Raw genomic sequence first — 14,952 nt, forward strand, 5'->3', positions numbered from 1 at the left:
ATTTGTGATAAATAATTATGTAATAAGCCATACATTATACATGTACTATACATAGATTTGTGATAAATAATTATGTAATAAGCCATACATTATACATGTCCTATACATAGATTTGTGATAAATAATTATGTAATAAGCCATACATTATACATGTCCTATACATAGATTTGTGATAAATAATTATGTAATAAGCCATACATTATACATGTACTATACATAGATTTGTGATAAATAATTATGTAATAAGCCATACATTATACATGTCCTATACATAGATTTGCCAACAGATCTTTCAACAAAACTAAAGCTAATTTGAAAAATATTTTTTTGATCTTTTTAGTTCTGAAATGATAAGTGTAAACAAATTTGTTTTTCATCAGTACGTAATGATGATCAGAAAACAAATTACATTTAATTCTATCGCTTATCCAATAAGACAGTCACAAAAGAAGATACAATTGAAGTTCTAAATCATCACCCAGTGTATTCCATATTTTTTAATAAATTATTATGAATGTTGACATTTTTTACCTTGAGAGTTAATCTATTTGTTTGTCTGTATGGTTGGTTGTGTATTGTACAGATTAACCCTGCCTTAACTGCCCACACTTTATATGTATGTACTGAATATGATTTCAATCCTAAAGCATTTAAATAGGAATCTGAATGTTTTTATGCTTAGTACTGAATATACCTTCAACATTATTGAAACTTAAATAGGAATCCTAATGTTAAATGGTCGATCAAATATTCATGTACAGCCAAGGGTCAAATCTATCATTAGTTTTCCTGTAAATATCTATCAAATCATATATATTTGAAGGTGAAAAACATGTAACACTCAAAAATGGGTAAAAACCAAATATTTCTAAATATCAGATTGAAATCAAAGTCTGATCTAATGGAAAACAAACAAACTGGTAAATACTTTTGTATTTGTTTAGTAAAGTCTTTTCAAATGGACAATAAATAAACAAGCTAAAAGTTAACATTTTGTACTTGTTTAGCTGTTTGAGTGTTAAGAGTGTGAAGTGAAAATAGTAAGATATATTTATATTATTTAAAATATATATATTTCAAATACAGGGCTGGGATTTACTGTGCATATTGTATGTGTTTGTTTTTTCTACATTAGGGGGAGGATTGAGATCTCAAAAAACATAACAGGCTATTATTTGAACTTGGAATTATTTTTAATTATGGAATTTGCTTGATTTCTTGTTATTGAAATTTTCAATAAATTCCACGTTTATTCTGTACTGAAATGTTCTGTGCTGCGCACAACACTTTCTATTACAAAGAAAATAGTATATTTTCAATAGAATATCTGTGCCGCGCACAACACTATCTAACCAAAATACATTATATGGAAAGTGTTATTAACCGCTCAAAAGATCATAATACCAAATATTACATGGAATTTATCAAAAATTTTAAACACAAGAAATTATGCAAATTCCATAATTAAAAATAATTCCAAGTTCAAATAATAGCCTGTTACATGTTAAACCCAGCCGCATTTTTGCGCTTGTCCCAAGTCAGGAGCCTCTGGCCTTTGTTAGTCTTGTATGTTTTTAATTTTAGTTTCTTGTGTATATTTTGGAGTTAAGTATGACGTCCATTATCACTGTTCTAGTATACATTTTTGTTAAGGGGCCAGCTGAAGCACGGCTACAGATGCAGGAATTTCTGGCTACATTGAAGACCTATTGGTGACCTTCTGCTATTTTCTGCTCTTTGGTCAGGTTGTCTCTATGACACATTCATCATTTCCATTCTCAATTTTACTATTCATCTGTAGAACAGGGCCTTGCTCCAATTTCGAAGGACCTGAGATAATCACAAGGTTTTGGATGGACCAAATCTTCAGTTTTCTGTGCAGTTTGTAAATTGTTGTTTGCATTTCTTTTTCTGTTTATCTGTTATAGACCGTCGTTTCTGTTTTTGTTTATCAACTAAATTTTATTATAACCATCTTTGTATCTTTCCCTCCCTTTTTTTGTTAGTAAGTTCCAAATTCTTGCATATATTAAGGCTATTGAGCTATAAAGGTACATCTATACATAATACAGCTATAAAGTAATAAACAGATCTCATTACAGTAACAAATATACATTCATTCATCTGTAGCCAGGGTCTAAGGTGAAGGTTATTCATAAATGTGACCTTGACCTAATATCCTACCTCCATATCCGTTGCTAGGGAGAGTGTATGTGTAGTTACTGTAACTTCCTGGATACCCATAACTGGAGGAATCAGACACCGACCTACTGATGTAACGTCTTCTTCCTGAAATATAAATAGGCCTATGAAAAATGTGTTTACAAATATATAAACAAATAGGCCAATGAAAAACGTGTTTTAAGAGACCACTTAAGGGAGAGCAAAAAAGGTGGTCTCTTAAGACAGGTGGTCTTAAATACAGATCCAATCTATGTGTATTAAATGTACTACAGAGGGATCTAAAATCTATGGTCTTATAACACAGGTTTTTGCTTAATACAGGTGGTTTTCTTGAGCAGGTTTGACTGCTGTATATTGAATAAATTACTATAAGCTTTTTCAGGCAATCATGAATCAATCAATGAAATTGAGTATGGAAATTGGTAATATGTCACAGAGAAGATAACAGCCGAGGGCCAGCAGGAAATTGGTAATATGTCACAGAGAAGATAACAGCCCAGGGCCAGCAGGAAATTGGTAATATGTCACAGAGAAGATAACAGCCCAGGGCCAGCAGGAAATGGGTAATATGTCACAGAGAAGATAACAGCCCAGGGCCAGCAGGAAATGGGTAATATGTCACAGAGAAGATAACAGCCTAGGGCCAGCAGGAAATGGGTAATATGTCACAGAGAAGATAACACCCGAGGGCCAGCAGGAAATTGGTAATATGTCACAGAGAAGATAACAGCCGAGGGCCAGCAGGAAATTGGTAATATGTCACAGAGAAGATAACAGCCGAGGGCCAGCAGGAAATTGGTAATATGTCACAGAGAAGATAACAGCCGAGGGCCAGCAGGAAATTGGTAATATGTCATAGAGAAGATAACAGCCCAGGGCCAGCAGGAAATGGGTAATATGTCACAGAGAAGATAACAGCCGAGGGCCAGCAGGAAATTGGTAATATGTCACAGAGAAGATAACAGCCGAGGGCCAGCAGGAAATTGGTAATATGTCACAGAGAAGATAACAGTCGAGGGTCAGCAGGAAATTGGTAATATGTCACAGAGAAGATAACAGCCGAGGGCCAGCAGGAAATTGGTTATATGTCAGAGAAGATAACAGCCCAAGGCCAGCAGGAAATTGGTAATATGTCACAGAGAAGATAACAGCCGAGGGCCAGCAGGAAATGGGTAATATGTCAAAGAGAAGATAACAGCTAAGGGCCAGCAGCAGTTCTTAATGGCAGCGAGAAAATTCTGCATTCAAGTACAAGTCTTGAATCTTTCCTTTTAATGATGCGTACAAAAATTAGAAAATCAGGAAGATAAAGTGTTCCTGCAATCATCCCCAGTTTTTGTTGAGGTCTTCGATGCTCAGTCTTTCATTTTCTAATCTGTTTTTAATTGTTTGACTTCTTTTGCCATGGCACAGGTCTTTTTTCCTGAATGTGATTTTGAATTTCTCTCATATATATATATGCAAATTTTGTTTTGGGCCACAAAATGTTTACTATTTTTCACAAGATACAAAGTTAAGCCAATTAATGTCTTATTCGCCGTTTCAGAATCTAATACATTCTGGGTAATATTTTCAAAAGCATCCACCAAAACGTTGCGATTAAAAAAAAAAGGAAAATGAAATATGACTTTATATTGAAACTTGTGGTTGTTTCCTTCAAAACATTTCTTCATGAAGTACTGTAAGATAGTCTTAATCATAGGTTTTTTTATTTACCCTACAAAATTTGCACATCCAATTTATTAAAACCGTTATGAAATTTTCAAAAAAGAAGATAGGAAAAAGAAATATGAATTCATAATCGAAACTTTAGTTGTTTCTCCATGAAATACAGTATGATCTTCATCATGAGATTTCTTTATTTATTCTACAAAATTGTATTTTGATAAACTGCAATAAACATGTCATTCAAATGTTAATCTTCAACTAAATATTTCATTCAAGTTTCCAATTCATAAAGTTAAATAACTCCAACTGAATGCACACAACTAATACATGGAGAATAAAACATGTCATGCCTAGATAAAATGATTTTTATTATATAAATACATGCCTTCAGTAAAATACTTTTCCCCATATAAACACATGCATAATTGAATCCTTTTAAATATTACGTAATCAAGTCCTATATAGATATATATATACTACATGTATTTACTTTTAGGGTTGAATTATTTAAAGTCACAAGAACTGTTTTTTATAATTCAGTTTATATCTTTACTAATATAACACAAGCTGCATCAGATAGATATTGACCTTATGTAAGTGCATGTATACATTACATGTATTGTATAAGACTTTGATTAAATTTGGAACAATCAATTTCAAAAGAATTTTGAGCTGTTTTGTAGGGTTCTAATAACATTACAATTCAATTTTTAAACAGTTACATACTTTTCAGAGAGATTTCCTTCAACCCTGAAATAGGTTAACAGATGTATTGATATTCATTTGTATAAGGTCGATTTCTATCTGATGGAGCTAACATTATGATGCATCAAATTTTTGAAGAAAAAAACGTTTAATAGATTTTACAACATTATATCTCAAATTCTTCATGGAAATTCATCAGCAAGACAACAGCAAAAAATAAATCTACTGTTGAAAATAATCAGTGATTATACAGTGAACAAAAAGTATAGATCTTATGATTTCACAACTTATATAAGATTTAATATATCTTTTTAAATGCATGCTGCATGATACCTTTGCAAAGAGAATGTTTCTTGTGTGGGCAGAATACTAAGGTATGTTTACCCACACAAACATTTCTTTCCATTTCAACGAATATTCAAAGAGTGAAACACCCATATTGACAGTCAATTCAAACAAAACTTGTGATAATTCCAGAAGTACCAGGGTGCATACATAAGCTGAGTTGTAATGGAGTCTCTATCTTTATTGGGACGGGTACTAATTTATGAGGTTCAGTGATGGAGACTTAAGTTTGCTGAAGGTTTATGTTAAATGATTGAAAGTATGTATTATGACCTTGACTTTTGACCAAGTGACCAAAAAAATCAAAACTACAGTGGTCTAGCTATTTCTGAAAGAAATTCACCAGCTAATTTAGGTGACAGATGGACTTATTTCAAAATATGAAGCTTAGAAAATTTGCCCCAACTTAAGTTTATAAATTACCACCTAACCTTGACCTTGTGTAGTGCTTAATAGAGAGAGAGACATAATTTATTCTTTAACAGGTGTTCACTCACTGTGTGATCTTTCTAGTACATTTTTTTGTACAAGAATTGATACAGTGAAGTTAAACAAATCAAATTTCATTAATAAAAACAATGTGACAGTTTGATAGAGATCACATTGACTCTGACACAGGTCAGACCCCCTACGGACAGATTCTAAGGACACCAAGATAAAAATATCTCACCTGATCTAACAAGATTCTGTTAACAGGTAAACAGTAAGGTACAAATCTCTCTCACCTTTATAAACGTCTGGTAAAGGATTAAGTACTATAGTGTACTTATGTTACATATGAACTGAACTATTTACTCCTTTAATCATTCTCTACATGCGAGTTTAGGTTTAAAAGCAGGAAATATTATTTTACAAACTTTTTCTCCCATTCAATTAAAACCAAGTTATGACTAGAATAAGATTAAATTTTCATTGACAGGGATATATGTAAAATCATTTTAATGAATTATAAATCATACAATTCATTTAATTCTAATTTTACTAGATACAAAAAATATAAATAGTGAGCAAGTCTTTTTCTTCAATAAATAACAACTTAAAGAGACTAACAGTATCAAAGTTGAACCCTCATCCTTCCTGTCCATCACAGTCTTAATCATTTCATATAGTTTTATTGGAAAGGGAAGTTGCTCTACTTCAGTTGCAGGTCAACATTTAGCACTTAGAGAACAGTACTTGATCTGTTTTGTTCCTGTCATGAACATTGAGAACTCATGTACTGAAAAGTATTCAATTAACAGAAATATTGAATAAATTATTTCCTATTCTTTTAATTTTATAGAGATCCAGGTTGATCTTTATTTTACTGAACCTAATTAAACAAACGACAGGATGAATGAAATAAAACAGGGAGAAAAGATGACAGGGAAGTAAAGAAAAAAAGACATAGACATAGGAGAAAAGATTGATCGAAATAATTAAATATAGAAATATTAATGGCAGGGCTGAGGACCTTCAGTTAATTAGCATATGAAAATGCCAGTCTGCCTGAAGTCATTATAAGGAGCATCTATTCAATGTGGTTTATAGAATAGAGAATAGTGGGCCAAAAAAATAAAGGACAAGTTTTTTTTAAATATAAACAACAGAGAACAATAAGCCAAAAGAATAAAATATATGAGAATACATGAAGGTTTTATATATTAATGATATAAACATTCAATAATCTTTTTTTTTAACAAAATAAGTTTGGGTATACATGTCATGCTGCCCATCAATGGTCCTTTAATAATTGGAACAACAAATATTCTTATTCTGTAGCTTAAATCAATTAAGAATGCAGGAATAAAGACTATTCAATCATAGAGGTGTATGTGTGTGGACCCTGTCACTTAAACTGGACCATTCATAGAGAAGGATGTGTGGACCCTGTTACTATCAGGCCCAAGGATTAAGCAGGACGTAAGGACCCTGTTACTAGCTGGCCCATTACAGTAGTAGATATAGATATACTTACATCAACAATAATTACAGTTTATATTTAAATCAAAATCATCCAAGAATATAATTGTCATCATTTTTATATCCAATAATCCAATAATCCAATAACCCAATAAAATTACTGACTCAAGCGTAATTAAATCCAATGAAAACTGACATAAAAACTTAATTTGTCTGGAAAATGACAATTTGCATATAATTTCACATCAAATTAAAATATATACAATTCACTATATAAACAAACAATGGAACCAAAACCCCAGCTGACATTGGTTTAGTTTGTAATAGCACACCCCTCCGTCTAATAGACCTGTACTTAAATAACCGAAAAATGACGAGGAAAAAAATAATTATCATTTAAAGTTAACGAAGTGTAAGGTATACAAAATACATTGAATCTGTAAAGGGCCATAAATCATGATAAGAAAGCATTATCGTTCCCACTCTATACAGGTGATATTGTATTGAAAACACGTCCATCAGAAGTGGATCGGAGATCGTCTATTCATATATGTATAGTTTCTGGTGTATCTTGTAATTTGTATCACTGAAAAATCTAACTGGTATGAACTATATCTAGACCAATAAAGTGACAGCTTCAAACAAAACATATAGAAAGGTATCGTAGATGTCTAACAAATGTGGACCAAAAAATATAGAAAAGTAGATGTCATGCAAATGTGGACCAACAATATAGAAAGGTAGATGTCTTGCAAATATGACAAAAATTGAGGCTATTCCAAATATTGTGTTCTTAGTATATATCTATTCTAAAACACCTGATCTTTAAATAAAATTGTCCTTACACAAAAAAAGTCTTATAAATTATAAATATGAACATATGTATTCTGCATGATTCAAGCTATCCTTACAAACAAAACCATCCTAATCATCAAGTTAAGGTCATCAGACTTTAGACCTTTCTTCACATTTCAATCAATCTTATTTTATATTGCAGCATATAAATATTTAATATAATGGCAAATTAACCCAATGAGATTTTTTTTGTTTGATCATTGCCTTAAAAAATAGTTTTAAATTTTTGAGCAGGAAATGATACCACACTGTCACTCCCCCTTTTCCCAAATTGCTTTGTTAAGTAGTATCTTCCCACATAATATATCATCTCTATAAAGATGACAAATTTATATACAGTGAATATAAAGAATAAGTATTAAACAATTTACATATTACATAACATCTACCTTTAATTCTGACATTCATTACACAGATATTATCTTATAAGGAAATATGTATACAACTGTAGAACAGGTGCTTCCCTATATTAAAGGTAAATAGTGGTCCAAGATAACCACATTATGGTGTTTACAAGATGTTTTTTAGACCAGAATTGTAAAAGACCTTGAAGCCTAGCCTGAAAGGATGTGGTCCAGTCAACTCCTTGGTGGCCTTCGGCTGTTGTCTGCTCTATGGTCGGGTTGTTGTCGCTTTGACACATTCCCCATTTCCTTTCTCAATTTTATTATCATGCAGTCCAATTCACAGTACTTTAAACCAGCCTTTAATCCCAAGCAAAGTATTTACACTATAGCCTTCGGTGTTTACAAGGTGGATTGTTTTTAGACCAGTTTACTACAGACCTTGAAGCCTAGCCTGAAAGGATGTGGTCCAGTCAACTCATTCAGTCCAATTCACAGTACTTTAAACCAGCCTTTAATCCCAAGCAAAGTATTTACACTATAGCCTTCGGTGTTTACAAGGTGGATTGTTTTTAGACCAGTTTACTACAGACCTTGAAGCCTAGCCTGAAAGGATGTGGTCCAGTCAACTCATTCAGTCCAATTCACAGTACTTTAAACCAGCCTTTAATCCCATGCACAGTATTAACACTAGCCTTTAGTGTTTATAGTGGTCCAATATAATCACATCATGGTGTTTACAAGATGTTTTTTAGACCAGAATTTTAGAAGACCTTGAAGCCAAGTAGCCTGAAAGGATTTGGTCCAGCCAACTCATTCAGTCCAATTCACAGTACTTTAAACTAGCCTTTAGTCACATGAAGAGTATGTACAATAGCCTTCAGTGTTTACAAGGTGGATTTTTTTTAGACCAGATTACCACAGAATTTGAAGCCTAGCCTGAAAGGATGTGGTCCAGTTAACTCATTCAGACCCATTCACTTTACTTTAAACTAGCCTGTAGTCCAATGAACAGTATTTACAATAGCCTGCAGTGTTTACAAGGTGGATTATTTTTAGACCAGATTACCACATACCTTGAAGCCTAGCCTGAAAGGATGTGGTCCAGTTAACTCATTTAGTCCGATTAACATTACTTTAAATTTACCCTTAATAGGCCCATAATCTTGAAGCAACTACTGTGGATAAATTATTTTTCATGTTATTTTCATTTTCATTATTTTTTGTTGCATTCCAACTTTCATGGATTTCTGTTTACCAAAGAACCACCAATTTAAATATCCAACACATAACAAATCTTTTGTAGGGATGCATACATGCCGAAATTTGTCAAAACCACGACATAAAATATCCAGGAAAATGTAAACTTTCTTCAAGCCACTAAAATTGGTACTCAGAAATAATGAATACACAGTATGATACTTCTTCAAGCCACTAAAATTGGTACTCAGAAATAATGAATACACAGTATGATACTTCTTCAAGCCACTAAAATTGGTACTCAGAAATAATGAATACACAGTATGATACTTCAACACTTAAACCTAAACCATGTTTTTTGTTGACATATTTTTTCAGTTGGAAAGGGGGAGGGGGCTATTTGGATGTGTCCCTGTTTGAATCATCCCCTAAAGACCCTCATTTATTTGTACACTTGACTTTAGACCAAATGAAGTGTTATTAGTATTTCCGTGGTATTATAACAAAGTGCCAAAGACAGTACTTCAAAACCATATATATGTGACTCAATTTAATATAAATGTCCTACATTAATAACCGTAACAAAAGAAGTCAGGATTATAAATGCAGGTTTGAATTTTATAAATTTATTGTAGTATAATATGTGAGACCATTCAAGTGTAAAATTTGGTAATTTATAAAATATATTATAGAAATCATGGTAATGTCACTTTTACTATCAAATTACATGTAATAAGAATAGATGCATCAATTAATTGAAACAAATTAATTAATTTTAATGGATTCTCAACCTTTAAATATTCAAAAATGAAGAGTTATGAATGAGAAAGCAATGTGTTAAAATAGGGGTTACTAAGATCCCTTTTTTCTTAAATCAATTAAAATTGTTTTCTTTATTGCTTATTGATATTTTGTATAATACAAGGAATTTATATAAAGATATGAACATTTGATAACATTTAAGTTGCAAATTTTGTTTCCCAATCCACTTTAAACATTTATAAACAACTTAAAACACTGTATTAATTAAATTTGGAGTAATTATTTAATTTGGAATTTAACTAAATCATGGATATTAATAAGGAAAAAGTTCATATATTTTCAGTATTAAAGTTTGATAAAGGGCTATCGATCGAGAAAGATACCAGTATCTATTTGTGAAAAGACAAAAAACAAAAGTAGTTCTTTTGGCAAAATGAACTTTCCAAATGTGATGTACAAGATACAAGATGTTTATCAGAGGCCCAGAGGCAGAGAACATACAGAATTCTATTTTTAACACCTGTTATTCCTTCCATAACATAACTGTTATCAAGCTAAATAATTATAAAAACTTAAAGGTGATAATTTTACTTCTTTTACAAATCATCATAAACAAATTGAACATGCTATACTGTGTACATTAATTTACTTTAATTAAGATTTTCTACTTTCAATATTTCCCCTCAAACCATTATAACTAAATTTATAGTCGAAATAACAAAATCAAGCTTAAAACTAAGTAAATCAACTGTTTTCAAACTTAATTATCATAAAAATTTGATAATTTTACTTCTTATACAAATCAACGTTAAACAAATATATCTAATTCCTACCTTTGTAAATAAATTAACTTTTTTAATATATTTTCTACTTTCACATTTCCCCAACCAAATTCAACCCCATAGTCGAAAAGACAAAATCAATCTTAAAACAATCATAATCTTGTTTACATGCCTTGAAATCAGATGTCTATATCAATTATCTTATAAAGTGAAATCTACTTCACAAAATTAAATTGTAAGATAAATATTTATTTTTCATGTTATCTGTAAAACCTTATGTAATTACATTATTACCTGCTATAAGTATAAGATCCACAGGTAATTTTATATTTTTCTGATGCACATCCAGGTAAATAAAAAATCGTAATTTAAATATTTAATTGTGAATCAATCATCCTATCCCCACAGAAGTTATCTTATTAAACAGTTCTGACTCACAAGTTTTTATAAGTGAAATCTTCAAATCTCTCCAAGATAAACACTTTTAAGTTTCCGGAGGGCCTACAGGGGAATCTCGTAGAACATGTGACCTATGGCCTGAGACTTGTTATAGTATAAGTAGTCAAATCTGTACCAAACTAACCTTCTTTATGTGGTACAATTTTTTTTAACATTTCCTGTTTTAATTCATTGTCTGTATGTTCGAGTTACAATGTCAGATTTTTAAGTTATCTCCCCTTAATAGAAAATTTGGATAGGACAAATTGTCTCCCCTGAATACTTGCATCTTCAATTTCATAATCTTTAAAATGCAAAACCATAAAGTTGCATTCACTGCTTACATACCAAAAATGTCAGTTTGATAATATTGCAGTTTCTTGGAACTAAATATCATAATAAAAGTTTTAAAAGCAGTTAAACAAAATGTTAAAACAAAAATAAATCACCCATTTTTTACCCCAATAGAAACAGAAATTGCAAAAAAAAAATGTGCAGCATATAAATAGATTTGTATTGATAGCTAGGTAACTAAGATATTAATTTACTGTTGTGCAAAATCTTGATAAGACATTAACATTTCTGACATGTTGCTATTTATCACACAAAACTCAAGGTGAAAGTCTAGTATCATCATAGTGTTAGAGTAGGGGGAGGAGTGTAGCTATTATTTTATTCAAGGTGAAGGCCTTGTATTGTATCATCAAAGTGGTATAGAGGGGGGGATTGTAATAAGAGAGTGTTCACCAATCAGGAAAGTATCTGGAAAACAGTTTTTTTTAATTGTCAGTATGATTCCATTAATGATCTACAGCTGTTTGTCATATATGTATGTCCAGTGACAAGTATTTTAGGCATTTAACAGCTGTTTGTCATAAATGTATATCCAGTGACAAGTATTTCATGCATTTAACAGCTGTTTGTCATATATGTATGTCCAGTGACAAGTGTTTAATGATCTACAGCTGTTTGTCATATATGTATGTCCAGTGACAAGTGTTTAATGATCTACAGCTGTTTGTCATATATGTATGTCCAGTGACAAGTGTTTAATGATCTACAGCTGTTGGTCATATATGTATGTCAAGTGACAAGTGTTTAATGATCTACAGCTGTTTGTCATATATATGTATGTCCAGTGACAAGTGTTTAATGATCTACAGCTGTTTGTCATCTATGTATGTCCAGTGACAAGTGTTTAATGATCTACAGCTGTTTGTCATATATGTATGTCCAGTGACTAGTGTTTAATGATCTACAGCTGTTTGTCATATATATGTATGTCCAGTGACAAGTGTTTAATGATCTACAGCTGTTTGTCATATATGTATGTCCAGTGACAAGTGTTTAATGATCTACAGCTGTTTGTCATCTATGTATGTCCAGTGACTAGTGTTTAATGATCTACAGCTGTTTGTCATATATGTATGTCCAGTGACTAGTGTTTAATGATCTACAGCTGTTTGTCATATATATGTATGTCCAGTGACAAGTGTTTAATGATCTACAGCTGTCTGTCATATATGTATGTCCAGTGACTAGTGTTTAATGATCTACAGCTGTTTGTCATATATATGTATGTCCAGTGACAAGTGTTTAATGATCTACAGCTGTCTGTCATATATGTATGTCCAGTGACAAGTGTTTAATGATCTACAGCTGTTTGTCATATATGTATGTCCAGTGACTAGTGTTTCATGATCTACAGCTGTTTGTCATATATATGTATGTCCAGTGACAAGTGTTTAATGATCTACAGCTGTTTGTCATATATGTATGTCCAGTGACAAGTGTTTAATGATCTACAGCTGTTTGTCATATATGTATGTCCAGTGACAAGTGTTTAATGATCTACAGCTGTTTGTCATATATGTATGTCCAGTGACTAGTGTTTCATGATCTACAGCTGTTTGTCATATATGTATGTCCAGTGACAAGTGTTTCATGATCTACAGCTGTTTGTCATATATGTATGTCCAGTGACAAGTGTTTCATGATCTACAGCTGTTTGTCATATATGTATGTCCAGTGACAAGTGTTTCATGATCTACAGCTGTTTGTCATATATGTATGTCCAGTGACAAGTGTTTAATGATCTACAGCTGTTTGTCATATATGTATGTCCAGTGACAAGTGTTTAATGATCTACAGCTGTTTGTCATATATGTATGTCCAGTGACAAGTGTTTAATGATCTACAGCTGTTTGTCATATATGTATGTCCAGTGACAAGTGTTTCATGATCTACAGCTGTTTGTCGTATATGTATGTCCAGTGACAAGTGTTTAATGATCTACAGCTGTTTGTCGTATATGTATGTCCAGTGACAAGTGTTTAATGATCTACAGCTGTTTGTCATATATGTATGTCCAGTGACAAGTGTTTCATGATCTACAGCTGTTTGTCATATATGTATGTCCAGTGACAAGTGTTTCATGATCTACAGCTGTTTGTCATATATGTATGTCCAGTGACAAGTGTTTAATGATCTACAGCTGTTTGTCATATATGTATGTCCAGTGACAAGTGTTTCATGATCTACAGCTGTTTGTCATATATGTATGTCCAGTGACAAGTGTTTAATGATCTACAGCTGTTTGTCATATATGTATGTCCAGTGACAAGTATTTTATGCATTTAACAGCTGTTTGTCATATATGTATGTCCAGTGACAAGTATTTCATGCATTTAACAGCTGTTTGTCATATATGTATGTCCAGTGACAAGTGTTTCATGCATTTAAGAATGATCAAGCAAGACAAAGGTCTCATTGGTAAACAAAACTCTCTTAAACCACTGAAAACTTGGTCTTAAATACAAATACATAGGACACAATAAATGTCTACAAAAACAAAATGCACCATCAAACATGCAGTCAACTATTAACTGACAGCAATCTTGATTACCATCATCAGACTAAAACGAGAAAACTTGACAGCAGAAAGTTAACACTAATGATGTGTACTTTTATTTACAGTCATTCCCAGAGTATCAGTCTTAGAAAGTTCTCAGAATAGCTCACAGCATGACCCTAGCAGTCTACAGATTCAGTCATCCAATATTGCTCATCACATCTCTAACAGTCTGCAGTCCACAGACACTTGTCTCTAAGAACAAGAATTAGCTATATAGAGGGGTCCTGATCTCGAAATTGAGCGCTTAAAAACATGAAATCATGAGGTCCGAATTAAAAAAAAAAATTCCAGACATCCCGAAATTCCAAAAAAGAAATCCTGGATCCCGACGTCTCAAACTAGGTCCTGCCCCCCTCTATATACTTTTCCCAGAAATGTGCGCCTGTGTGCAAACCTAGTCATAGGCTAACTCAGTGCTGAAAGTTCATCATTTATTTATAGATTTACAATCCTGTATGTCACCTATAGTGGATACACCTTCTAAGGCCAGCATCCATATATTGTCAGAGTATCTGTCTTTATTTCAATATTTTAAAAAGCTCTCATTGCCAGGACAGATCTAACCAATTTTAACTCCGATAAAGGGGGATTCCAACCAACTGTCCCCCCCGCCCCCCTGGATTTGTCACTGGGGGATTCCAACCAACTGTCCCCCCCCCCCCCTGGATTTGCCACTGATTAGTATCTTCTTTTTTTTTCCCTAATAACAATTTGAGAAATAAAAAAGGTTAGAACTCTCTATCTTCACACCAAACTTGAGAACTGAGTGTTACCAAAATTCTTATAATTAAACTTTAACAGATGCTGCAGCTCATAGAAATTATCAGAAATCATTAGAAAAGATCAGAAAATT

The 14,952-nt window shown here is 32.3% G+C and overlaps 1 protein-coding gene across 8 annotated transcripts in view; it reads right to left on the reverse strand.

Annotated features, from left to right (window-relative positions):
- LOC143059490 (uncharacterized) overlaps positions 1-14,952 on the reverse strand; it is a 136,793-nt gene that overhangs the window by 99,376 nt on the left and 22,465 nt on the right. For 7 of the 8 annotated variants that reach the window (XR_012973487.1, XM_076233002.1, XM_076233003.1 and 4 more), the window contains exon 2: positions 2,185-2,289. Coding sequence is in view for 6 of the 8 variants with exons in the window: in XM_076233002.1 (XP_076089117.1) it covers positions 2,185-2,289 (105 nt within the window). In the remaining 2 variants the exon portion in view is untranslated. Of the gene's footprint in view, positions 1-2,184; positions 2,290-11,041; positions 11,134-14,952 lie in introns of those variants that run through there. The other variant, XM_076233004.1, reaches the window with a different exon arrangement.

This window comes from Mytilus galloprovincialis, chromosome 14 (genome assembly GCF_965363235.1).
Source record: "Mytilus galloprovincialis chromosome 14, xbMytGall1.hap1.1, whole genome shotgun sequence".
Classification (NCBI taxonomy): domain Eukaryota; kingdom Metazoa; phylum Mollusca; class Bivalvia; order Mytilida; family Mytilidae; genus Mytilus; species Mytilus galloprovincialis.